At 44.9% G+C, this 26,888-nt stretch overlaps 2 protein-coding genes across 10 annotated transcripts; both read left to right on the top strand.

Annotated features, from left to right (window-relative positions):
• Positions 1-1,048: 1,048 nt before the first annotated feature.
• On the top strand, positions 1,049-14,844 carry MYOT (myotilin). Of its 6 annotated transcripts, none has more exons than XM_054841207.1 (10): positions 1,049-1,190; positions 2,946-3,548; positions 5,711-5,861; positions 8,316-8,417; positions 10,453-10,502; positions 11,063-11,195; positions 12,327-12,534; positions 13,004-13,169; positions 13,686-13,819; positions 14,247-14,844. In XM_054841207.1, exons 2-10 carry the CDS (start codon positions 3,112-3,114, stop codon positions 14,417-14,419), a joined length of 1,554 nt encoding a protein of 517 aa, XP_054697182.1. In that variant the 5' UTR covers positions 1,049-1,190; positions 2,946-3,111; the 3' UTR covers positions 14,420-14,844. The 6 variants fall into 6 exon arrangements, with proteins under 6 accessions (XP_054697182.1, XP_054697184.1, XP_054697186.1 ...); XM_054841209.1 differs by having other exon boundaries at positions 3,154-3,548; XM_054841208.1 differs by lacking the exon at positions 1,049-1,190 and adding an exon at positions 1,232-1,324.
• A 1,164-nt stretch (positions 14,845-16,008) lies between these two features.
• Positions 16,009-26,888, top strand: PKD2L2 (polycystin 2 like 2, transient receptor potential cation channel). 4 transcript variants are annotated; one of them, XR_008579273.1, is made up of 14 exons: positions 16,009-16,224; positions 16,431-16,532; positions 16,774-16,904; positions 17,823-18,079; positions 18,841-19,062; positions 19,668-19,896; positions 20,433-20,603; positions 21,648-21,829; positions 23,051-23,171; positions 23,903-24,004; positions 25,034-25,113; positions 25,209-25,274; positions 26,086-26,201; positions 26,632-26,660. XR_008579273.1 is itself a non-coding variant. In XM_054841723.1 (14 exons), the coding sequence occupies exons 1-14, from the start codon at positions 16,167-16,169 to the stop codon at positions 26,747-26,749; spliced, it is 1,959 nt and encodes a 652-aa protein (XP_054697698.1). In that variant the 5' UTR covers positions 16,009-16,166; the 3' UTR covers positions 26,750-26,888. The 4 variants fall into 4 exon arrangements, 3 of the variants coding, with proteins under 3 accessions (XP_054697698.1, XP_054697700.1, XP_054697699.1); XM_054841723.1 differs by having other exon boundaries at positions 25,205-25,274; positions 26,632-26,888; XM_054841725.1 differs by lacking the exon at positions 16,009-16,224 and having other exon boundaries at positions 16,402-16,532; positions 16,679-16,904; positions 25,205-25,274; positions 26,632-26,888.

The raw sequence follows: 26,888 nt of genomic DNA on the forward strand, positions 1-26,888 counted from the left end.
AGAGTTGCCAAAATAAAGATCCTTAAAACATTATAATGTTAATTTAAGATGTAATTAAGCATTGAAGCCTTTGATTAAAGGGATACAAATCACCTAATCTGCCAGCAGCATCTGTTGCTGTTTTGGTGGAAACCTCTTTTAATCCAAGTAAATATGTATAATAATACACACAAACAGCAAAATACCATCGCATAGTATTTTACCGTCAAGTATATTTTGTGTTACTCAGTTTACGACTCTTGAGGCACACATCCGATCGTTTCCCTACCGTGAGCAGTGCCACTGCCCTTGAGTAAGCTCCGTACTAGAGCGAAGGTGCGGGCAGCACGGCGGGATGCGGGCAGCACGGCGGGATGCGGGCAGCACGGCGGGATGCGGGCAGCACGGCGGCCCCGGGTACCGACGGAGGGCTCGGGGATGCTGCTGGGTCGTTATTTAAACGACAGTTACATCTGGTTTTCACGTATCTGTATCCTTTAAGTACACAGCCTTAAAAGCAGTAACGGAGTGTTATCACTACAGAGGCAATTAGCTACAGCCAATTAGTAAATGAATTAAAAAAGGAATTTCGTTGAGATAACGAAGTGGGATTTAGGGACGTTTAAGCGTATTGCAGCAGTCCTCCCTTGCTGCTCCCTACGATTGTTTTGGGCAAAACCCCTCGCTTTTCCGTTCAATAGCTGCCGACTTCTGCAGTTCTTCCCCCTCTCCCGCTGACCACAGGACGTACCCGGAGCAGGGGAGCCGAGCGGCAGCGGGGCGAACCGGGCAGCGCTCCCGGGGCTGGACCGGGCCGGAGCAGCGGCTTGGGGCAACCGCGGAACCCCGGGAGCGGAGCCCCGGCCGCCCGCAGCCATCACTGCCCGGGCCCGGCTACCGGCAGGGACAGGCAGCGGCGCAGGCAGGTTTTACCGCTGCCCACGCGGGTGATTTGCACACCGCGGGCAGCTGCCCAAAACCCGGGGTCCGGCCCTTAAATGCAGTGTCCCCGCCAGGCCGGGGGAGACTCTTATTGTGACAGCGGTGCGGGCAGGAGGACAGGCAGGACGCGGTGTCATCTGCTGGCAGCACATTAAAGCCTCTGGTCTTATAACGCGACGCAGAGGGCTACTATGACAGTCTGGGTCAGTGAGTGACGGTCCCTTCCCAAAATACGGGTTACTGCCCGGGTGACAACTTCTAGGCTGTAGGTAAGGTGCTGCGTTTGGGGTTTGTTCCACGTCACTTTGTACTTCGAAATGGTCAGGGAGCTGGCGTGAGAAGGGGCAGAGTGCTGGGTGATGCCGAGATGAAAATGCACCTTTAAGGCGCGGCGGTGTCAAAGGTAATGCGGGAGGCAACAAAGGGAAAAAATACTACTTTTTTTTTAAAAAAAAAAAGGAAAGCGTCTCTATTATTACTTACTGTTTTCATCTTGTAAATTCAAACGTCTCTATGGATTTATTTATTTTTACCCAAATCAAGGTGGAATGATTGAGGAAAACATAACTTATCCCTCGCTGCAACAAGTGAATCTGTGCACTGTGGGGCAGTGCTTGTTTAGTACCTTAAGTGCAGTATTCTAGAAAACAAAGTAAATGCTTGTTTCTGTACATAGCCTGTAGGTAAAATGAATGACTCTGAGCCCAGGCAGTGATATAAAAATGGTATAAAAACAAGATTCAACGAGTTTTCTGCACCAGTGAATGAGAACATCGTGGGGACATGCTCCAAAAATTTGATCCAGCTTCAAATTCCAAGAGCATGACAAGGGGAAAGCTTAGGAATTTTTACTAGAAAACCTCTGATTACTTACAGTTAATTTACAACTAATATTGATAATTACCTTTAGGAAATGGAAAAAAAAAAAAAAAAACATTGAATCTTTAAAACGAGAGCGATGTCTTCAGTTGATCTCCCCCCCGGGGGAATTTATGACCTGGTGGAGCCCTTCTTCAGGCTCTCCGATGAGAGGAATACAATATACTGTATATATATAGCAGCGAAACAGCTGATCTCAGAGGGGCAAGATTACAATTTTTTCCAGCACATGTAACTGTAGATTTATATTCTCATTTTTTATTAGTAGCTTTATATTTATTTTGGGGGGTTATTTATGTATCCTGGAGCTGAAGTTGTTTGTCGGTCTAACAAACTTGCTTAGTTTGCTCTAATGAAACTTCCCTACTTTGTAAGTTGATGGAAAGCCCACGTTTAGATATCAAGGACCTGCAAAATAAACGCAGGACCTCTGAGCAGCTCAGCTTGTCCTACTTTATCCTGCAGCTATGTCATTCTGGCAATTATTAGCCCTAACAGCAAATCTCAGGAAATCACTTCAAATGGAGAAGCACAGTCCTTGGCATTCCAATCCCAAATCTCAATTGGATATAAAAAGCTCTGAATTAAAAAACCATTAGAGAAGAAATCAGGATACTTGGTTTCAAAGGTTTAGTTTTAGGCTTAAAAGAAAGTGGAACCTGTTTCATGCTTTCCTATGGTGTAAGGAATTTCTCGGTACAAATAGCCAATTCTCCGAGTGATAGTACATTTAGTACTTTGACAGCAGGATCCAGAGATCTTTAGTTAAGACGATATGTGGCAAATTACCTTCCTTAGCAGTAGTATCTATGGTTATCTGTAGACTTATGCAGGTGGTGGGTCGTCTCAATAAACCAATTGCTATCTCTTTTAGAATTTACTGGCCTCTTGCAGATAAGAAAGCCGTGGTGAGCACTGCACCCAAGCTGGATAGAGTATGTGATTTGTTCTTGTAATCCAAAATATTCATACAGTTCCCGAATAGTTCTATTCAACCCTAAATCTCTTTATTTTAAGCTCAAGCTTTAATTCTCAGTTATCCGAACTTCATAGTCGTTGGATTACTAATGACTGCTCACGACACAGTATTTTTGTGATTCAAATGGTGCTGTACAATTTATTTTATCTGTATTGTCTTCCTTAAGGGAAAATCCACACCAAGAAAGCCTCTATTCTGCAAGGCAAGGGTTCCATTCTATCCAGGAGCCCAGCCAAGAAAGTTTTTGTGGCCTACCACCTAGTTTTTACCAGCCACCTATCCAAAGCCAATTATCACCAACAAAAACCCAGGACAGCCGTGAAACCTCTCCTATGAGTGTCCCTAATTTCCCATCCGTTTCCTCTATGTGCCAGCCAACCATGTTTAACTACGAACGTCCAAAACATTTTATCCAGTCTAAGAATGTGTGTCAAGGGCAACAGCAGCCTCCGGGACCTGCAGCCACTACAGAGTCAAGCAGACAAATCAAACAGTCCTCCATCCTAATACAGCCTCGTAACCCAAGCGGGCAGAAATTCTCCTCCTCGTCATCACTGAGCTCTTCAATCACGCTCTCCTCGCCCTCCTGTAGTGCCCCTAAGGAATCCACATATCCCGTCACACCTGCATCTGCGCAGTCTCCTGCTAGCTCATCATCTGGGCAACGGCTTATATCCATGCCTAACCAACCCCCCGCAGCATTCCTGTGCTCAGTGCTACCCTTGCAGCCCGACTATAACAGCCAAACTCCTTCTCCTATGGAACCTCAGTAAGTATATACAGGCTTCTAACCTCCCCTTGCTTTCCTCTGGCCTGGCCTCTCCCGTGCACTGCCCATCCCAAATCCAACCGTCCGGTGAAACACCAGCTCGGCTGGAGCGAATGGTACAGCTCCCATTGACTGCGGACGTTCGAGGCAGGACTCTGCATGAATTGGGTTAGGAGGCTGAGCGCTGCCCTTGGTGTCTGTGTGGGAGAGATGGGTATCCACCAGGAATTAAACTGCACAGCTGTCGTGTCACAGCCTGCTGTGCAGGTTTTCTGGAGTCAGTTTGAATAGTTTAGTTTGATTTGATGGAAATCTCTTATTTAAGGGTATTTGGAACAGAAGATGGACACCCATCTCAAATTAATTTCTCTCAGCACCCATGGCTTATGAACAGGGAGGCAGGGGGGAAGGCAGGGGGGAAGGCAGTAGCATTTCCCACATATAAACAAGATTCCTAGTAAGTCTCAGCAGTATTTTCAGGTCCCGCATCATGATGGGACTCTATGCTCACCTACTACAATACAAGCTTTCATTAATCATACGTGCTAACAGAAAGGCAGCCGCTTGAAAATTTCACCCCTTCAGACCAAAGACTAAATTCTTTCCTGAATATGTATTATATCATTTTGCCTTTGGGCTGCAATCCAAATATCTCCCAAGGTCAGCAAGATCTCAAAGGGACCTGGGTCTTGCCTTCTCACCAACTTGTATTCCTGCCAATATTAACTGGAGGTCCGGGGAAAAGTCAGTGTAGAATATGCAACAAACACTCGACCGAGGATATTAGAAAGGTGATAGGGGCAGGGGGGTCCTGCTGCCGTGGATATAAATTCAGGTTTAAGCGTCAGTTTGTATTCAGGAAATCTGAATGCTTCGGGGGTTTTTTTTGAATCGCAGCGCTGGGGGAAGAGGAAAGGTAAGACGGAGTGGGCTAGCTGGGCACTCAGGAGCGTTCCTTAAAAGTACCGCAGGATCGTGTGGGGGTTAGGTACGCTTCGGGAGTAACCGCTGGGTTTTGTCTATGTAGCGTGGGGTGGCTTGCTTTCATAGCAAAGGGCTTTGGTGCCTCACTAGGCTTTTCGTATAAGCTGCTCTTAGATGCAACATACTACGAGCTGAGGAGTTATTTTCCTAATCATGCTACAAACGGGCAAACGGGGACACGAGACATACTAATCTGTTGGGCAAGTTATTAAAGTTTTTAAATTATAACTTGGGCAAGTTATTAAGTCCAAGTAGTGCCAGGAATACGTACCAGAATTATAACCCTTCCACCCTACCCTATTCTAATCAGCAGAACAAATTCCCAAGCGACAGGAGGAAGAGGATTCTGAATAGAAATAATTGCTGAACACAACTGCAGCATACGAGGCTCTGCTGCATGTAATGCGCCGGGCTAGATCCTGTCAGCACAGAGTGCTGCGGCCTCTAGTAGACCTTCACAACCCATTTTGAGGGATGCTCCTCTCTTCGTAGCACCTTGCAGAATCAAGTCTACTATCTAACTCCAAGACTTGATTGTGTTTCTTGTCTATGGATTACAGATCAGACTATGTGGGGGGCTGCAGGTCCCAAAGACCCAGCCTAGCTTAGGGTAAGCCTGGCTATTGAATATCTGGACAGAAATGCTATATGAAGTCACTTTCTGGGGCCAAAAAGAAGACGACAACTAATAAGTTATTTGTTCCCACCTCATCAATTAGTTTGTGACCTTGCTGTGGATTTGCAGAACCCAGGGCCTTTTTAACAATTGAAATTGTAAAGGAATGCAGTTTTTGAGGGAGAACTTGCTCCTGGACAGCCTCACATTGCTCAGTGGAGTTAGTGGCTCCCTCAGAACACTGCCAGCCTTACTGCACACATCTGAGTCAGGGCAGGGGCCACTGCAGGATGGAGGGATGCTGAACAGCCACCCACAGCAAACTGCTGCAAGTGGTGTGGGAGGACACTCAATGACTTGGCTAGACCATGATGCTTCCCCTTAAGTTTTCGATACTCAATTACGCCACCTAGCCTATCTATCTCCCAAATGCTTTACAGGTTCATTTGAACCACAGTTTCTAGGTAGCAGGTTGACATTTTTGTGTGTATTCTATGAAGCTGTAGCAAAGAGTCAAGCAGGCTTACAGGAATAACTTTGTTTTCTCTTCCTGCCTGAGTAGTTACTCACAACTAATGTATAACAAACAAGCTAGCATCAACTCTATGCAGAAGACATCAGACCAAGAAATTCGAGGAACAAAAGAGGCCCTCATTCAGGACTTGGAAAAGAAACTCCGATGCAAAGACAACCTTCTCCAGAATGGCAATCAGGTAAGGGAAACCTGCTGATTAAAGAACCAGTTTGCTCTGACTCTCAGTAGCGCAAGCAGGGGTGCAGAGACTAGTTCTAGTGCCCCAGAGGCTGCAGCCTCCAAACTAAGCTGAAAGCAGAAGGAAATACAGGAGCAACACTGCCTAAACACCTTTAGTCAGAGCCTCAACAAATCCCAGCAAGAGTTCTTTGAGCCATTTATGACTAGAATATTCTTTCAATGTGAGGTGGCTGAATTTTTCCATTAGAAACATAAAAAAAAAAAAAATCCCCAAACCTCTTCAAACAGTGATTCCATTTTTAATCATGGCTCAGGGCTGGCGTAAAAGGTGCGATTCTGAAAGATTCACATCCAACTTCTTCATCTCCCAACACCGTCTTCGTAGTTATTTTTGCTATTAGAATGCAAATAGCTGTACTGGCGGGCCAGGTTCAGCTCAGCCCTGAGAAGGCCCTTCCCAGTAGGGGAGCAGCACATGGCTAGTGCACGATGAAAGCTGGCCTGAACGTGTGGCAAGAGAGATGGTTGCTGTCAGTCTGTCTGTAGGCATCTCCTGTGACTTCAGTAAGGGATGTGTTGACTTCTGAAAGCCATCTGATGCAGCAAGATGGCTTTGAGCTGCTATTGCCTTCCCCTCTTATCCTACCTTCTTGGCCAGCACACACCATTCATGCTGTCTTTGAATTTGTGCAATCAAATTAATAAGGCTAGGGTCGGGAGAAAGGTACGTGTTTAGAGCCCTGGCACAAACCTGAACTCTCTGTTGGGGATCCCGCTGAACATCACATCCACAGACAACCAGAGACCCAAGGAGAATCCCTCGGTTTTCCAGACACAATTTCACCCTGGCTTTCAACGCTGGGGTTAATAAACCACCTCAAATCATTAGGAACTTGGAAAAGTACTAATATTTGAAAGCTCATTTTAGAGACCATCACCACATGTGGTAAACCTCTTTGATTTCTTTTTATATGAACAGCAGCAAATCAAAGAAATTGCATGAGCTTTTCTCATAGAGTCTGTCTCCTATAAGAAGGTCTCAGTACCTACTTATTTATTCTACAAAGGGACAAAATGCAATCCTCTTTACCAAGACAACCAAATTTGGGAGAATAATTTGCTTACCAGTAGGGAAGCACATTACAGCAAGCTAGAGCGAGCAGGTCTCTGATGAGGGAATGTTCCTGCTGGTTGGAGGCAGACTGGTAAAAGCCCAGTGTTTATAGTTTCCATCTTCTTTCCCCTGAAGTAGAAAGGAGTTTTTCCATTACCGTCAGTGGGAACAGGTTTGTGTCACATATATAATTTCAAATATTGAAGGAAAAAAACCCCTACATTAGGTCAAATCTGACTTAAAGCGTCCCTAACAGGAATGTCCTGTCTGCTGTAAGAAAGCTTGCCATTGCAAGCCAGGTTTTTTTCCCCATAGGAAGCCAGGCTAAAAATAAGGCTTATGCAATCGCCACTCAGTGTCCTCCTCCCCTTGTCCTCCAACAACGTCTGAACCAACTGGCCAATCTCAGCCACACTTGATAGAGCTGTAACGACCTCAGGGATATTAAGCTCGCGCAGGTTTTGCAAAAGGTCTCCCTCGCTCTCTTCTAAAGAAAAGTCCCACAAGCCTCCCCAAACCCTTATCTACCCAGGAGTAGCCATGTACGTGTCTCGTACACGGTAGAAATTCAGCCAGAGCTCGTCCTCACGTCACAAAATCCAAACCCAAGGTAAACTTTGTGGGAAGTGAAGTGTCTGCTGTTCTGGTGCTCAGGGGACTAACGTACTCTTCTGAAGTAACCCAGGTGACAGAACTTGAATTGGACTCTGCTCATATTTATCCCCGTGTGCTGCACCCATAACGCAGGAGCCTACAGTTACATGACTGAAATGCGTTCTTGCCTCAAGACAGCACACAGCATTTCACAAGGCGGCTGTTGCGCTGGCATAAATTTCCCTTGTGCTGTCAGGGGTAGTGGTGCTCCTCTCTGGCTGTGTCTGCTTCTGGTGTGGCTCTTGCTTTTTTGGGAGTAGGGGACGCTAGCATCCATCATGCTTCTAGCTCCTGAAGTAAATCCACAGCTGAATGACTTGGGAAGTTTTCCCAGTGCTAACAGAAAGGTACCCTGGGACTCACTCTGGCTTCTGAGATAATGCCATCAGTTACCCATAAATAATCCCAGTGGAGAAAGAGGAGGAGTGGAAGGCCACAGATGGCATTAGAGAGGCTTTGATGAACAGGCAGTTTAATCTTTTATGCATTTCAGTGCTGTATATATTGAGGCTGACTTCAGTAGGCATCACAGACTGCAAACCCTCTGGAACAGACGTGGTTTCTATTCAGCCGCTGCTTTCATTGACAACACCCTGAATTTGTGGCATATTAATGTGCTTTTACAAGCCGATCTGAAATAGTAAATGAACTTCTGACTAGAATTCCTCTCTGCTCTGCTTTAAGCGATTAACTTATGAAGAAAGAATGGCTCGCAGGCTGCTCGGACCAGTAAATGCCGCATCTGTGCTGGAAACACAAAGTGAAGACAACATGCAGAACGCACAGGTAACAGGGGACCTGCCCCAGGACGATGATTTCCTGGTGATTGTGCTGTGACCTGCTGGTACCTGAACAGGGCAGAGAGATGGGGTTTATTTGGGGCCAGGGGAGGGGAGGGAAGGGGACAGCTCTCGCTGGCAGAGCTCTGTATAGCAGGGATTGGGGGTTGTTGTTTTTTTTTTCGGGGGGGGGGGGGGTGGCAGAGGGGGGGAATTTAAGCACCATCCCCTTGCTGGGCCTGATCTGTAGGAATGACCTCTCCGGGGAGGAATTACAACAGCTGCTGCATAGCACGTTCCACCCTGCCTGCGACAGGCAGGGAGCAGCACAGTGAGGGATACAGGTACCCGCTCTCTAAGAGCCTGAGTTCAGACTTGGCCAGGACAGCAAGATTTACACCTGTCACTGTTTGGAATAAGTGACATTGACTACAAGAGGTCAGGGTCTTGGGGTGGGATTGGTTGGGTTTTAGCCCTTCCAGGGGCCTGCAATCATTAAGAGAAGGCAAAGCAGTTATTTTAGCAGCTCACACGCTGATAGACAAGAATCTATTACTACTGGCATTTTCCAAAGCATTTTAGTTGGAGACTTGCATCATTTGTGGGTTATTCAGGCCAGTTAAAAGCTCCCTTTGGCACTTCTGTGATCAAAGTGAGTGGAAATGTCTGTGATGTGGCACCGGGTACCTGTGCAGCCAAAGAAAACATCCCTCCTGCTGCATGCACGCAGAGAGCCAGCAGGCTGGCATACACCTTCCAAAGTGCAGTTAGCAAAGCTCTTCCGTGCAAGAGACACTTAAGATCACAGCAAGGGAGGAATACACAATTTGAGCTATTTCTCCCCCACAATCAGCTGACAACAGCAGGCAAGAAGGGAACATTATGGATGTCAGAGCGCAAGGGAAGCCTTGTCTTTTGCAGAGCACAAGGAAACATTCAGTCAAAACAGGATGAATGACAACTCTTCAGGGTGTGTGAGATGCTGCATAATAAGGAGCATTGGAAGGAGAGCCTGGCTTAGGTTTGGGAAATCTTATTCCCATTGTTCAGTCTTATTTTTAAATATTCCAGTCACTGATTTATTCAGCCTCCTGAATCCTCAGGAACTTAACTACACAGTCAGTCCAGCAACTCAATGGCTACAGCATCATTTCACAAGACAAGTAATAATTGTACAGAAGTTGTGTAAATGAGCAGATACAAGCAATTGCCTTTGGACTCAGCATCGAGCTCAGTCCAGCAAAACCCTCATTCATCTAATACTTCCCCTGAACTGAAGACTGTTTCTGTGCTTGAACTTTAAACCCAGGCTTAAATGTTCCACAGGACTGGGCTACAGAGCAGAGAGCCAAGCATCGTAATGGCTCAGTGCAGACACCCCAGAAATTTCCATGCACTGTTTCTTCTATCTGACTCCATTGCTAAAATGAATTGCCAGTAATAAACTCTGCCTGCATTTTCCAAACATCCAAGTTCCTAGCGGGAATCAATCTGGGGTACTTTAGCAGATTTACTCATGTGATTGTGGAGTTGTCAGTGAGCTTAGTTGGTGCTGTGATCTAGAAAGAAAAATATTTTCCAGCTCAGCATGTGTCCATTGCTATTGGTACCATATTTAAGTGGGCACAATACAGTGTTCTTGCCAGCGATTCCACTTCTATTCCTGCTATAGGGAAGGACACTCCGTACTTAGCTCTCATTTTAGATACTGCCAGTAGTACTACTCCCCTCTAACAAAGGTTATTGGCTGGCCAAAAGCCTCGTGTGCCAAACAAAACTGCTGCACCTATCACCTGTGTGGAGTGATGAGAAGTTGTCCCATTCTATTAATAGGACTTGTTACTGTCATGGCAAAGCCAAAGATGAAAACGGTGTATTAGCTCCTAACGCAAGATTCTTTACCTCTTGTCCCAATGACTTGTGAAGTATTCAGTTTGCTTTTAAGCAGTGGTCAGTATACTAACTTAAAATAGTTTCTCGTTCAGTTTCTAGATAAAACTTTCTCTCTAAGTTAACTCACTTCTCCTCTTTTTCTTTCCAAGCACCAGAATGCAGAAAACATCAGGCTGCAGGTTCCTACAACACATGTAAGGTAATGCATAAACATGTGCTGTGCTACTCTTCAAGACCTTATTTCAAATGTTTTTAGTCAGTGTTAGTTTTACTTTACTATTAATCACTTTTTCTAAAGCAGCAGTTACTAAAAACCACTAAAACCATTTGTGGATGGTTGATGATGCCTATGATCTAAACCCAGTCAATTCTAAGCATAACATTGAAGATTTAAAGACTCCATGCACCTCAGGAAAATATGCTTTGTATTCTAGAAGATACATCTCTAGTCAAAGCAAGGTCCGACAACGTAAATGATGAAACACAGCACGATGAAACACAACCTACGTTGCTCTTGTAAATTGTTTTGGATATTAGGCCAAAGATGAAGGTTTCATATATTATGCTTCTCTATTGAGTTGAACAACTTGAGTAAGATAAGTGGTTGATCGAAACTCGTGCCTTACAGCTGAAAGACCAACCAGAACTGTAACATTGGATTCCTAAACGTGTTGAGGGACTCTAGCTGTAGTTTGTGCTTCAATGTCATTTGTGCTACGGTAACTTTTACACAATTAACTGTTTCTGTCCACTTTTTAGGAGCAGACCGTCCTCAAGAGGAGATGAACGTGGACATGACTCAATCCAGGAAAAGTTTTTCCAGCCACGTTTTACACAAGTGCCTGAAGATGTAATTATTGAGGAGGGGCGATTCTGCAGGCTCGACTTCAAAGTAATACCAGCTTTTCACTTTCGGTTCCATTAGCTCTGTGGGGCATGTGGCATGAAGAGAGGTCTCTGAGCTGCAGTGTCTTTGCACTTTAATAAGCCAGAGCACTAATGGCAGATGGTGCAGGGTCTCTCCAGGCAATGTAAACCAAGAAAGAGGAGATGGCTAAATGTTTCAGCATTTTCCCTTGGAAAATGTAAATGGAATTAGCTGCATAAGAATATGGTTAAAGCTAAATAGTGGTAAATATGGACCAGCACAGAACACCTTCCGGACCTCATTGGTAAGAATAAATATTAAGGCCCTGCTGAAAGCAGGCATTTTGGGAGGTGACCTTGTGCTTTGCACTGGGACTCCACTGACTTCAGTGGACACACACTGGACGTTCAGCACGGCCTGTTTAGGACTAGTCTGCCTTTAACGAGTCTTCCCTGAGGTAACTGTGCCCTTGCTGGAGCAGATAACCTGGCAAGGAAATGCCATAACTACAAACAAACAAAATAACAGAATGGCCTGAAACCACATGGCAATCGTACCAACCCCAGCGTAAGGAAGAACCTGCGTCTTCCGCACATGCAACTTTACTGCAATGGCTGTTTGATCGTGGTTTGGCTCGGGTTTTTCTAATTGCTTCCAATCCATTTTTCTTAAGTACACTCTTGCCAGACTTTGGCATGGCCTTTAGCCATTTTGCTGCAAATTGCTTAACTTCTGAATGCCATGGACAACCTGGAGCTTGTCTGCAGGACAGTTTATTTACATACATTACCAACACAGTATGGCTGTTGGCACTGCTGACAGTGCTAGCCGTGGGATTAAAGGGGTGAGTTTTCCCCCTCCGCGAACCCACAATGAGTATCTTTGGCCTAATCCAAACCACCTCACAGGATGGGAACAACAGGGGTTTGCAGGAACAGCATCCGCTGTCTTGTAGCTAAAGCTCATCTCTCCATGGCACTTCACAAGCCTTCCTCCCTGTGCAGCACCACATTAATATTCAAGACTAGGCAAGACTAAAATTTCGCAGTAGGATCATGATTTGATCATCTATCGGCATCAAACCTCCTATAGCACTGGAGGGCTTTTATTATCTTAAAGCTGTTTAACTCTTCACTGCTTTCTTCTCCTTCACAGGTTAGTGGGCTGCCGACTCCAGATGTGATGTGGTATCAGAATGGGAGGATGGTTCATCAAGATCAGTTCCACAAAATGATAGTGTCAGAAAAGGGATTCCATTCATTTATTTTCGAAGCAGTCAAATCAGCTGATGCAGGGACATACGAATGCGTGGCTGTCAACCGTGCAGGAGAAGCGTCTTTCGCAGTAAAAGTGGAAGTAATTGGTAAGACTGAGAGCACTGATAATTACCTGGCCATGCATGAAAAATCTCAGTAATCTAATGCCTTTCTCTATGTGTTTGGGACATAAAACAATTAAGAAGCAGAAGCAGATCTCCAGATATTGAGGTTCAAACGATAACAAACACCTTATGCTTTCCAAGACTATTTTAATATATACATTTGGGATGCCATATTTCTGCAAAGCACTTCTAGCAGGGTATTTAGATGTAGTGGGATGTCCAGAATTCAGGAGTTGTTAATCTCCCCAAATTGCTAACATGTGTTGATTGACTCTCCTAAAGTGGGTTGTATCTACTACACCCTTATGCTCATGGGAATTGCCTGTAGGCTAAGGAGTTGCAGCGAGGAACGCATGCCCTCCTGAATTTAGCATTCTGAAGTCTTAAAAACCAAACCTGATATTAGCGTTCCTTACTTACAGTAACTCCTCATCTTTCCTCTTTAATTTAGCAAAAGAACATCACACGCCTCCAACTTTCATCTTCAAGCCACAAAGCAAAAAGGTTTTTGAAGGAGATACAGCCAGACTCGAATGCCAGATCTCTGCTATCCCAACACCCCGGATTTACTGGAAAAGAAACAACGAAATGGTACAATACAACACAGACCGAATAAGGTATCCTACTAATGAGTTGGCCATTGGTGTGTCAGAAAACAATAACCAGTATTTGTTAAGTCAAATTTGAATTAGCTGGTTTCTAAATGCAACAAGCTGGAAAGCTGGATCTGCCCCTCGGCTATGGCACAGGGGGAACAGGCCCGTGTGCTGGGCCGGCACGATGCTCAGTCTGGTTTTGAGGGCACAGAAAGAAAACTGTGCCCAGATGCCAGTCTGAATTCTGGCAGCAGTTCCAAGGCCTGTGGAGAAGCGTCGCTTTAGGACTGAAACACGCAATGCATTCATCACGCTCTGAGACCATGGGGCTACAGGACCTTGATGCCACCTGAATGGTATCATGATATGAATCACTGGTGGCTCGTAACACAGATGCAGTTTTTATGTCTAAGTAGTTTGCAGTGCCCTGCAAGAATCGTTCTAGGACTTCCTCAGCTCCTCAGCATGTAAACTGATTTCAATGTCTTCCCTCCTTCCCCCTCCAAGCACTTACACATAAACACCTTCATTTTTCAGCTTGTTACATGACAATACTGGAAGGATTTGCCTCCTGATTCATAATGCAAACAAGAAAGATGCTGGTTGGTATACCGTATCTGCTGTCAATGGAGCGGGTGTTGCCACATGCCATGCCAGGCTGGAGGTTGCAAGTAAGTCCCACATCACAGTGCCGCAACCACAACTGAAACTGCCACTGGCACTTGCATTCAGAACAGACCCACAAGATTAACCTAATGAAGCTCAGACTGCTGGGAGGGTTTCCTTCCAAAGATACTGAACTAGACAAACAATAACTATCCCAGGAAAAACTCTTTTGTTCAGTACCAAGACGCTGTGCTGTGTCCTTTGCACATTGTCTACATCTGCTGTCTGCGCTGTTTAAGGACTACAATTTGGTTGATACCAAGGAGGGTGAACATCAATCTCTGGTGTCTGAGATACAGGCTTGTCTGTCACATTGTTCCTAAGGGTTTGCTGGGTTATGTTGCAGATAAAAAGCAATTGGGTTGCTCTACCATGGGTCTTTCCACAGTCTGGGAAGACACTGAAAGAGGTTTTTTTTTTTCTCTCTTCCAGCACATGCAAACAAGCCACTTCCAGCCCCAAAGCAGTTACGGGTTCGACCAACTTTTAGCAAGTATTTGGCACTTAATGGAAGAGGACTGGACGTGAAACAAGCTTTCTCACCAGAAGGAGAGTTTCAGCGTTTGGCTGAGCAGTCTGGACTGTATGAAAGTGATGAACTTTAACTGGAAATTAAGAGGAAAACTCACACCTATAAGAGACAATTACAACATAGATGCAGTTAACTGGCAATTGCTCTAATTAGCAAAATACCTAACTACATATTTTTACTTTGACTCTTGCACATTCTGCTGTTCCCATTTTACCATGTTAGATTTTATTTATATGGGTTGGTGAATATAACCATTTACTGAGTATTGTATTTTAACTATAAAGCCTAAGAAAGCAGGCCAATTAGTTTTTACAAGTGTGGGTGGCTTTAATTCCACCTGTGCTTGGTTACATGCTAAAGTAGATTGGTTTGTACTGCTTCTCTAATATCATCCTTGATAATATCAGAAGTCTGTACCGTCTGAATACTAAAACCAAATAGACTAGAGTGTTTTTATGAGAATAAATTAGAGGCAAATAAAATTTTAAATATCCAACATTGGCTGTGACTCTTCCCTGATCTGTTAAAACCAGTTTCGGCTGTCTGGCATCAGCTGCAGCCTGGTAAAGGTGAATTCTTACCCTACGGAGTCTGCCACTGGTCCCCTCACCCTGCTCTCCCCATTACTTGTCTTCTGACAGCTATAAACTATTTACCATAAACTAGATGCTGACATTCCTTAACAATAAAACATGTCAGCGAGGCATCATCAATATTTTTCCGCCCAAAAGCTGCACTGTATGATATAAAGCGTTAATGCTACCATGTTTTCCTTTCTTACCTTTTTAATCAAGGGGTGACTGCGATTTATCGGACTGTTGGCTCTCAACAAGCTGTTGCTTTGAATCACCCAAATGGTTTGCATGCTGCTCAAAATAATAATAAATACCATGAAACCTGATTTTGCCAAACTCCAACAAACCTAATCTCTGAAGATTTTTCAACTGCAGTTGTTACAGGAAAACTTGTGAGGGTGGACCTAGCCTGAGCTCCTCCCGGGGGGTGCACAGTAACACCGCTGCTAGTCAGCAAACCCCAGAACGGAACAAATGAGGTCTTGGCTTCACGCCACACTGTTGTATCGTTAAATAAAACCCCCAAATCTGAACTGCACAACACTATTAAACTCCCAACAAAATCCTGCTGCTTCTCTGGGCTGCCCTAGCAGTGAAAGACACTAAAATTTAAACTCCCCCCGCTGCGCTCTTTGTGGGTTTGAGCTGCTCCGATGCAGACTGATACCCAGCTCGCCCACAGGCTTCTTTTGAACGTAAAGATGCTCGGGCAAGGGTGCGGTATTGGTGCTGAGCGGCCCCAGCTCCGGCACTGGAGCTTCCCAAGTTCTTGTAAGGTCTGGGAGCCCCAGCAGCACCGGAGCTCCCAGCGATTGCGTTAATATACATTTAAATATCCTGTAGTCCCTGCTGCTCTGCACAACAGGAAGGGAATTTCCTAATCACTTAAATTTAGCCTAGAAGCAACCAGACGCTGCAAATGATGGTTTAATCCCCCCCGCCCCGCGAAGGAACGGCTGCCAACGCTGCACCGCTGCTGCGGCCCTGCGGGGTTTTGCAGGGGGCAGGTCGGGACAGCCCCTCCGAACGCCGCTAACAAAACCAAAACAACGATAAGAATAAGCTCCCAGGGCGGGAGGGGCAGCCCCGCTCCGGCAGCCCGGGGCAGGCGGCGGCACCCCCGGCTCCGATCCCCAGCCCGAGCCCTCCCGCGGGCGGTGAGAGGAACCGGCCCGAGGCGGGGGATCGGCCCCGCCGCCCGTTGGGATTTAAACGGCGGAGCGGCGGGAGCCGCCCCCGCCCGCCATGGAGCCGTCGGCAGCGCCGCAGCGGCCCGCGGTGGACCAGCGGCTGAGCGGCAGCGGTGCGTGAGGCGGCCCCGCTCCCCTCAGGGCCGGCCCCGCTCCCCTCAGGGCCGGCCCCGCCCGGGCCACCCTCGGCAGCCGCTACCGCGGGGCCCTGCGGAGCTTCCCGGCACGGCCCGGGCCTCGGCCCACCGCCCCCGAGGGTGGTGGAGGGGGGCACGGAGGGCTCGATCCTCTGACTACCCGCTGCCATTTCCCCGGCCAGGTGCCGTGAAACCCCGCGTCAGCTGCAGCAGAGAACTGGAACTGAAAACGACCCTGCGGGAGCTGGTCATCTACATCGTTTTCCTGACAGACCTCTGTATACGTAAGTCATCAACCGACTAAGGTGACTGTTCACAACTAACGAACGTGCAAGCTGTACCACTGTCAGTATTCATTCCCCACTCCGCCCATCTTCCACCCAAAAGTGTCACATCAGTCGAACTTGCTCTGACCCTGTTTTTCTAGCAGCACGCCTTACTGACAGCTGAAGCGGAGAAGCATAGACGCTGTTGTCATCCCTCATGTCAGCCTGCGAGCATCCCCTCTTTGCTCCTTCTTTCCAGTGACGTTTGGCATGGTGAGCACGGACATGTACTACCTGAACAAAGTCATGGCCCATCTCTTCCTGGAGCCCTCCTCGGAGGACGACAGGAGGGGCTTCAGGAGCATCGGCAGCAGAGCTGATTTCTGGAGGGTAAGGCTTTCATTGCAAACGTGTTTTCTTGGAGAGCAAAGTGAAGAAGGTCCTAGTGTTAATTTGGGGCAATAGAGTCTCACGTTTCTTCTAAAAACTGCATGCTAAATGTTGTGCTTTCAGCTGAAGAAAGGCAAATACCTTCTTAAAAATGCATTTGGAGAAATTCTGGGTACAAACAATAATACTGATACTTCTGAATAATCAGTCGAGGAAAACAATAGGCCAATTAACTGCTGCATCATATTCTCAATATTAGGCTTGGTCTGAAAATAGCTTCAATAAAACCAGAAAGATTGCAAGTTTACAGTGCTTTTGACTTTCAGGTGTTAAAAAAAAATATATATTTATGATTTCCACTGGGGCAGCCAGGAAAACATATCATCTTGGTTCACCTGGTTTGCTGTTACATGACCTCATATTTCAATGACAGTTGTAAAACACTTATCTCTGTTTTCACTATTAGATGGAGGACTTCCCAAAGTTACCAGCATTGCTCAGCTGACAGCAGAAGGCAAAGTTTTTCACCCTGCTCTTCCTTAAAAATGGAAATGCCTGGTTCTAACAATTCATTTGGAAGAACCGTACTCCCTCTTATCATGGTGTCTGTTATTGCCAGTCCATAAAATAGTGAGCCCTTGCTATACAACACGTGCTGATGTACTAGAAATGGTTGTAACACATGCTCAGATGGTGCCAAACCATGGGGGCATGTTGTTTTGTACTCAGAATAATGTTCTCCCCAAGTTTAATGCTCTTTATCTGCATTTCAGAAACACCCAAATAAGAGGGATTTTTTTTTCCCCACCTTCAAAAATAAATATTTCATTTAGATTCAGATGACTAAAAACCTAGGAAGTAGGGTAATAGTGGTATTTAAATCTTCTTTTGAAACTTTAACCTCACTTGTACATACAGTTTGCAGAGGGACCCTTGTTGGATGGGCTTTACTGGGACAAATGGTACAACAACACGACGTTAACCCTCCAGAACAACAACAGCCATATTTACTATGAGAATTTGCTGTTAGGAGTAGCCCAGATTCGCCAGCTGAAAGTACGGAACAACACTTGCTCCATCTACCCATATTTCCGTACTTTTTTAGAAGACTGTTACAGTGAATACCGTTATCGAGCTGAAGACAGGTCTGACTTTGGTCCAAGGAATGAATCTGAGTAAGTCATCCTACTTCAGCACAGAAATGTTTTTGAAAACTTAACCAAATCCTTAATGCTAGTATTCTTGAGTTAGTAACAACCATGCATGCAATTAGCTGAGTTTTTCTCTTGTTTACATTGAGATAAACCATGGGTTTGGTTTTGTGCCAACATTATAGAAGGGAATTTGGCATGGGAAATCTATAGCAGAGAAACAGGAAGAACTGGAAACAGTAAGCCCAGTTCAGCAAAAGCACGTTAGTGGGTCTGCCTCCACTAACATCTCTGGAGAAATACTCAATTATATGAGGCCTGAATTTAAGTCACATGTTTATAAATTGGAATCACGCTAAAATGCTCTGGAAACAAAGCCAAAAGGCCTGCTTCACACACTGCAGTTAGCACTGATTTAACACAACAAAGGAACTTGTGAACGTGCCCCAGCGACAATGAGCTATGTAAACCAGAGATACTCCATTTAACTACACAGCTTTTAAGGTAGTAAACTGGCCCACGTTGGGTGAAATCCAGATTCATAAGCAATTGCTGTGCTGTGAATGTACTGAGTAGCTAAATAAAAGAAGCAGAAATATCTTAAGGCTGTATGTCTTGTGCATACTTCGCATAAAGAAAAGTGTTATTTAAAGGTCTGGCTTAAATGGTCAGGCGTGGATGCAGAATGCCACAATAACTAATGAAGATTGTATAAAATAAAAGTTAAAGCTTACTTCAGTCCAGTTTCCATAAGCTGAGCTGCTTTGTTTTCCCATTTCTGACAGATGGAAATACACCTCAGCCTCCTCGTTATCCCCGTGGTACTGGGGATCTATGGGCTTGTACAGCAGCGGAGGGTATATGTTCACCTTACCTAAATCGAAGCAGCAGAGCATGGAGAAGTTGGTGTTTCTCAGGGAGAACAGCTGGCTCACTAGGGGAACCAGGGTTGTATTTACTGACTTCTCAACGTATAATGCTAACATAAACCTCTTCTGTATAGTCAGGTGAGTTCTTACCTTTACTACATGTGAAATCCAATTTACTGAGGTGTGATGCTTCCAAGGACACAAGGGACGGCTGGTCACCTTAGGCACATGCAGCCACGTTTCTCAAGTAGCAGCTGGCAAGACAATAATTCATTAAAAATGCAGAAATTCAGTTAGTGCAGGGAGCAGATCCAGATCCCTCCTTTCCATTGTTTGGTAATAGTTGGTGTCTGGTCTGTACAGCTGGTTGCTGCTGCCAGCTGGAACAGATTTCACAGCCTTTTGCAAGGTCAAAGGCTGGATTATTAGTCCTGTTGTCAGCTAGTGGAGGGAAAAGACTCAGGGTAGGGTGAACCTTTGCTTTTCTGAGACAGTTTCTTTAAAGACTTCTAACCAAACACCATAGCTTGGGTATCCCAAGAGCTCCTTGTTTTCCCCTCAACCTTCCCTACCATGTAATACTCTTTTCATGGGCGACTTAGCGTAACCCTTACAAGAGGATCTTACAGATGTAGGAGTTCCAATAAGGTATTATTAATGTAGTAATAATTAATATTAGAAAATTATGGGCTGAGATGATTTAAAGGGATGGCAACTAACACCAGTCCCCAATTTTTTTTCAGGTTGGTAGTAGAGTTCCCTGCCACTGGGGGTGCTCTCACCTCCTCACATATCTACTCTGTGAAGCTCCTCAGATATGTCACATATTATGATTACTTCCTGGCTTCGTGTGAAATTGCCTTTTGCCTCTTTATCATTGCATTCATAATCCAGGAAGCTATAAAAATAGGAAAACTGAAAAAAGAATATTTCACAAGTGCCTGGAACTGGCTGGATTTGCTGCTGCTGCTGGTGAGCTACCCCTGACTTGCACCTCTCTGCTTCCCTGCCTAGGCTAGCACGGGGTAGAGAGCCAACGAGCCAGAACAGCCCAAATCTGGTCTGGTTAGCGTCAGTCACCCACTGTTCTACACTGACGAGGCCACGTGGCCCACCATGGCTCAACACACTTGAACTCTTTTCTAGCCTTGCTGTCAACGTGCTGCGGCTCCATGTCCTTTCTACTCATTACCCACCTTGTTTGTTTTAGCCTAAATCTTTGGAGAGCAGGGAAGCACTAGCGCATAACAGAGCTAACACAGTAAGATTAGAACGTATGCAGCATGTTACACAGCACAAGCCCAGAATTTTCATGGTACAATTACAAATGATTTGGCCAATAAAGTCTCATACATACGGTTTGTGACAAAACACCTAAAAAGCTCAGGTTCTTCAAATCTAACCAAGGGCCTTTTGAAATCAGTGTAGTCCTTCCTGTGCAAAATGACAAGTCTGAAGAGAGGGCAGGTAGCCAGACTTCAGTTTCACCTGCTTCCGCTTTCCTTCAGGTATCCATCCTTGCCATTGCCTTCAATATCTACCGCACTGTAGAAGTGTCCCTGCTAATGGAAGAGCTGCTGTCTGATGCCCACGTATATCCAGACTTCTACTTCCTCGCATTCTGGCAAGTCCTTTACAACAATATGATTGCTGTCAACATCTTCTTTGCTTGGATAAAGGTATTGGTTCTTATTCCCTTTTTTGTACTTGAGAATCATAGTGTTTGAAGCATAGCATAAACGTTCACTTTTAGCTTTTCATGAGTGAACTGCAAAGGTGGGGCTAAAAGGGAGAATTTTGTTTATAAGATTCCAGAAGAGTTTAAAATTCCCTCCTCATAAACATGGGTCACAAATTCCAAGCCCATCTAAAAAAGATTTTGCACATGGGCAGCTGTCTCCATTGGAGCAGCTGGGAAATTACCATGGCCAAACAGCCTCCTCAAACTCAGCCTTTTCCTAGACCCAGTATTATCCAGGTCACAGCCTGACCTATACAGATGGCATGGCTCTAAGAGGTGAAGCTATTCATAGATTTTGTAGTCAAAAGCTTTGAAAACAGTAGCTACTTTTTAATTGCCAAGGAAGGCAGAATGTGTCTGAACTTGATTCAGAAGCGGCTTTGTGCCAGGACACCTTTAATTTCATTCTTACTTGCAAATAGATTTGCTGATCTCTGGACAGAGTAGCAAACTTTTGTAAGATTAGGGACTACTTTTGTTCCTAACGAGATGCAGTGGGGCCAAACCAGTCCTGCATCATCCTCCCCTCACACTGATTACTGTTAATTTAGTAGCACAACTGTGTTTGTAATTAATGACTCATTGCCCAAGGCTTTTGTTCAGGCCTTGTTTCAGACCCAAAGTAAGGGAGAGCTCCTTACCAACTCGGCCCATCAAGGAATCTCCGATACAGGAGAGTGGTATGTCTTGGAATCTCCTTGGCCAGGGGTCCAGATCTGCTAGAGCCGATTACACATACCACTACCCAGCAAAGACCCGTCCACACACTTTTAGCTTTAGCACACAAGCATATTTGCCCTGCAGAATATTCATCTTCTCCAGAAACACCCAATCCTAGTTCTCCTTATAGATACATACTATGCAACTTATTTCTAGTTAAGACTTAACCTGTAAATTATGATTACAGATAACCCAGAAATTCTGTTACGAAGTTGCAATATATTGTGGTCCCCCAACAACAACATGTTCTGTTCTCTTGCAGATATTTAAATATGTAAGCTTTAACAAAACCATGACGCAGCTGTCCTTCACTTTATCTCGCTGTGCCAAAGATATCATTGGATTTGCCATCATGTTCTTCATCATTTTCTTTGCCTATGCCCAGTTAGGCTATCTTGTCTTCGGGTCGCAAGTTGAAGAGTTCTCCTCTTTCCAAAACTGCATGTATGCTACTTTCTAAACTCTTTGATGCAAAACCCCCAGTTGGTGCAGACCAGTTTCTGCTAAGCAGAACTTAAGAATACAGGTCTGCAACACTTCAGGTTATTTCACCAAGTAAACCCAATTTTGTTGGCCCTACAATCTGTTTACCAAAGCCTTCATATGTTCAAGAGAGACCACCTGTCCATTGAAGAGGTGAGGGAAGGGTAAGAAGGGGAAGCTCAGGAGCAGTTCACCCAATGGAACTGTTTGTCCCCTCAGCTCTGAGCACGACCCTGGGCAGTCGGGCAGGCCTGGCAGCAGGCTGTTCTCTTCTGCCTCTTTCAAAAGCAAGAACCTGGACCTGCCCAGCAGATGTGCCCCTGGGTATGCAGTACAGCCCCCAGCATGAAAACCCCAGAGGAGCTGCTTGAGACCCCTGAGGGGCTCAGAGCACCAGCTGGGCACGTTTGCAAACGGGAATTACAGCTCTTTTAAGAAAACATCCAGCTGCATAGCCAAGAGTCCCCAGATCCCATCTGTTGTCTCTTTCTTCCCCAGATTTTTTTCAGCCACTCAACTGTAGCAACAACATCAGATCAGTTCCAGGTGCCAGCTGGAACTCGTTTTGATGGTCCTTGCACCTTGTAGCAACCCTAACCTGTCACCCACAGTGTGCATTGTGTTTTAGCCCATCGCTGTGTTTCTTAAAACTTTAGAGAGATATCTTTAGTGTACCAGTTTGTTTGAAAGCATCTAAAACAGAAAAATAGCTCATTTTGTATCCACTTGGATGTCAGATAGTTCTAAGATGCTGCAATACAGAGAAATGTTTGTCTTAGCTAGGAATGAAATCGCCCATAGGGGGACATAGGGACCCATCCTGTTACCTTCTGTACTAACAGAAAATAAGAATCATGAAGCTAGAACAAAAGGAAAATAATAAGAAAACCAAACCAAAACCAGGTGATTTATCCAAAATGAAAGTATTTTCTCATACAAGCCATTTAAAAATTCCTTTGTACTTTCAAATCCTCAGTTATATGCTAAATGCCCACTTTACCATTGCGGTATTATCCTGGCTTGCCTTTTGATTTCTGTAACTAAGATAATGGTGAATCAGTCTCAGTTGTATCTATTGCTTTATTGCTTTTGGGATTTTGTTGTTTGTTTTTTAAATAATGTTTACAATACTTCCCCTGAAGAGAAGCCAGTCAATCTCAGTCTTGTCTTTTTTACTCCCAGCTTTACACAGTTTCGTATTGTGCTGGGAGATTTTGATTTTGAAACCGTAGAAGCAGCAAACAGAATCCTTGGACCTATTTACTTCATCACATTTGTATTCTTTGTGTTCTTCGTATTGCTGGTAGGTATCATCCTAAAAATGCTTATCCTTTTGCATAAGCAGTAGAGAAAAACTCTTGTACAGTGCTCTGAGACAGAGTTTTCTGCCCCAAGATAACAGTGGGCTTGCCCTGGCTGCACCTCAGTACCCCCGGGGAAGGAAGACTCCTCTTTCAGGAGTTCCTACCAAGGCAAGACATTTCACAGCTCTCCCTTCCTCCGAGCAGCCACACAAGGGGCTTTAGCACCACAAAACAAGCAGGTTGCACCTTCCACTCTACTGTACCGCCCGTTTCTTGAGATTTTAATTTCTGAAAACTTAATTGGGTGCTCTTGAAAACTGCCTGATGTCAGCTTTGTCAGGTAGGAAGGTTACAGAGAGAGTTTGATGGGCCCATGTAGGTGCAGGTTTGTTTTATCAGTTAGATTGATGTTGTCATTGATTACTTCAGATTGAAACACTATCTGAAAAAAGCTACAAGTGTAGGAAGGAGACATGTTACCTCCAAGGAACTGGGCCTTTTAGCTGATAGTGCAGATGGGGAAATAAGTGATTTGTCTCCCAAAAATATTCCCTAAACCCCTAAGATTACCAGATAGTTTAACTGCATTAGCAGCATGTCTGCACCCAGCAAAGCTCTTCAGTTCCATTAGTTACGAGCCCTAGCATGGAACAGCCCCAAAACAACAGCCCCAACGTAACACAAATGCAGTTTCCAGAAACAAATATCTAACTGCATCCTTCCTGTGCAGAACATGTTTTTGGCTATTATAAATGACACCTACTCAGAAGTCAAAGCAGACTTTGAAGTGATACCCAGTCAAGAACTTCAGATCAGAGACCTCTTTAGACAGGTAAGCAAACACCTCATTTAATTCAAAATAAGACGAAGAATTCTAAGCTATGTCACTAGCAAAGAGCCTTAAACGGCTGGGCCATAACCATTTAAGAACACCCAATATTTGATTTTTCACTTAAAATACACACTTGACAGATACAGAGACATCCTTCCATCAAACCTGCAGGAGCTCCTAACGATAAGAGTAGTGTATGAGCGAGGGTGCAAGGAGCCTCCCTTTACTTCACCCTTTTAAAAGCAATATTTAAGATCAGCCTGGTTTGCGATGCATCCTGTCATCAGCTTTCTTCAGAGCTCACTCTTGCTGCTCTTCCAAACTGAGAAACTAAAGATCTCTGCATGGGAAGACAAGTAGAAATATGGACATTTAAAACCCCACAAAGTTCAGACCATTTTTATGTGCCAGAAATGAGTACAAAAAGGGAACAAATCTTTCCATAACTTTTCAGTTCAACTTGAAATTATGACCTCCTCCTTTCCTGCCAAACGGATACACCAAAGCCAAAGAGATTGCACAGTTCTGTTGCTGGGACGAGTCAGTACCTCTGCCTAGAAACCTGACTTGCATGGGGGAATTCAGCGTCGCCAGTGAGATAAATAAGGTTGAGACAAGTGTGGGATGAGAGACCTGCACACTCAGGCTGTGTTTCTCCAAGCTGGAGTCCCTGGCCAGGACACGGCTTGTCTGGTCAGCAACAGCGCAGCTAAGGTTCCCCCAGCCAGGCTCATTCCCCTGCTTATCCTCGACTTCAGTAAGATTAAACTGAATATGCCCAAAACAGAAGCTCTTACTGGATTTGGTTGGTTATTACCTTCAGGGATTTCATGACAAATTTGCGCTGTAGTAGGGTAAGTCCTCTGAGCTGAGCTAAGGGAACAAAGAACACGATAGACTGGTGGGATTTGTTTAATTGCCGTGGCGTTATGCTCACTGGTTGTTCCTTGCATTCAAGTCCTTGTGCAGAGGCATCGCTGGTTAAGCACAAGCCAATTAACATGCCCGACTTTCCCTGTCTGTGCTCAGAGTTGCAATAAGGCCCTTGTCAAGCTCAAGCTGAAGAAACCGGAGATGGATACAAATGCAGCGGACGAGAGCTTGGGAAGGTAGGATCTCGGCATTTGCTGTTACCCCTGTACTGAGCAGAGACCTGTTCTCACAGGATTTCTGTCTCTTCTCATTTGTGTGAATGACAAGCAAGGAATTTTCAGCCACTAAAAGAAAGGATATTCCTCAGCTTTCCAATGGAGACAGCACTAATGAAAAGGTAGGCTTTATTCTTTCCTATATTCTTAAAAACTGCTGATTATATTTCAGAAGTTGAATAGTACAAAAGGAGTCACAGTTGTCCCCACCATTACTTACAAAAGTATCTTTACAGGATACTATTCTTAACATCATAGGAATAGCAAAAGCTAGATCTATAAATAAATAAATATCACTAATTATGCCCAAAACTTCAAAGGAAAGTTTGCTCAGGCAGGGTCAATGCTACAATAGCAGAGCTGGTGGTAGGGTGAGGTCACAGTAGGTCCTCAACTGGTCTATAAAGTTGCAAGCTGGGCATTTGCCCAAATGCTAAACAGAAACAGATGTATGGAAAACAAACAAGTTTTACAGCAATCTATTGGGTCAGAGGCTGCATCTTCAGCAAGAAGAAAGATTAATGTAGCTTCCTCTTGCTTTACAAAAAGAAGGTTTGCAGAAGTCTTCGGTAGTCTTGTATCTGGGGTAAGCCAGTGCAAGTACTTCTAAAACATGTTTTTAAAAATCACTTCTACAACAAGAGAGAGAAGCACCCCTTGGCTAGCAGTAAACACTACTACAGAGATCCCTTACAGTCTCTCAACTCTGAAAAGAAATGTTTATTCCTATACCCTGGGGTTTGGGAAGGGCCAGAAGGAAAATCTACTTTCAGATGGAGAAGAGAGTGCTTTTCTCCCCAAAGCTGCATTTATCTTTTCCTGCATGCACGCCTCCTCCCTGCATGAGGAACTGTGTTACCAGCGTCCCAGGAGCCATGCTGACTTTTTCTGTGGTGGGTTTTTGGTTTTTTTAATCCCTCTGGTGTTGAATAGAGCCATCTGAAGTTATCAAAGCTACAGAAAGAGAAACTTCATCAGAAGTATCCACCTGCTGAGGACACGGACTCCATCACAGCTCAGAGCTACGTCTCCACTGCAGAATTTCAGCAGTAAGTGCATGTGAGAGCCTGTTCTTGCCATCTTATTCCCATCCCCAGGCAGCTGCAGCCCTAGCTGAAACCCTCACGGAGTGACAACCTGAGAGACAGAAGATCAACACAAAGTCAGTGATTTTAAGATACTTTAAGTGCTCTTACACTGGCTGATGACAGCTGCCCTCAGGGAGAGAAGGAAACAAAAGAATTTAGTAGAGCAGCTTGTAAGGACATTACTCAAGAAGGAGGTGGCACAAGAATTTAAAATCTTGTCACTCTTCCAGAACATCTCCTTGTGGCTGCCCAGGGAGGGGGACAGAGGCTATGAGACCTCGTGCTTGTGAAGGGGTATTTCGGGACACAAGTGAGCAGAGAGGCAGGTTGCCAATGCAGGTGTGAGGGCAGCATTATCTCAAGGGTGTGTTACTGCATTTGTGTGTTCTAGGCTCTTCAGGTATACAGCCGAGCTGGAGAAGGAATTAAAAAACACTAATGCAAAACTCAGGAGAATCATGAAAAGCATGCAACAAGTGAAGGATACTTCAGGCAAGAAGGCACAGTAAAATGCATGAGCTCATTGGCAACAGAGATGGCCTGACTTGTCACACAATTTAAATCCAAAGTCCCCATCTGCCCCCCACTCCCTTTATTTTTTTCTATTTCTGGAGGAGAGAAGCAGGAATGTTAATAAAGGTGTATATC

The sequence above is a fragment of the Grus americana genome, chromosome 14, assembly GCF_028858705.1.
Source record: "Grus americana isolate bGruAme1 chromosome 14, bGruAme1.mat, whole genome shotgun sequence".
NCBI lineage: Eukaryota > Metazoa > Chordata > Aves > Gruiformes > Gruidae > Grus > Grus americana.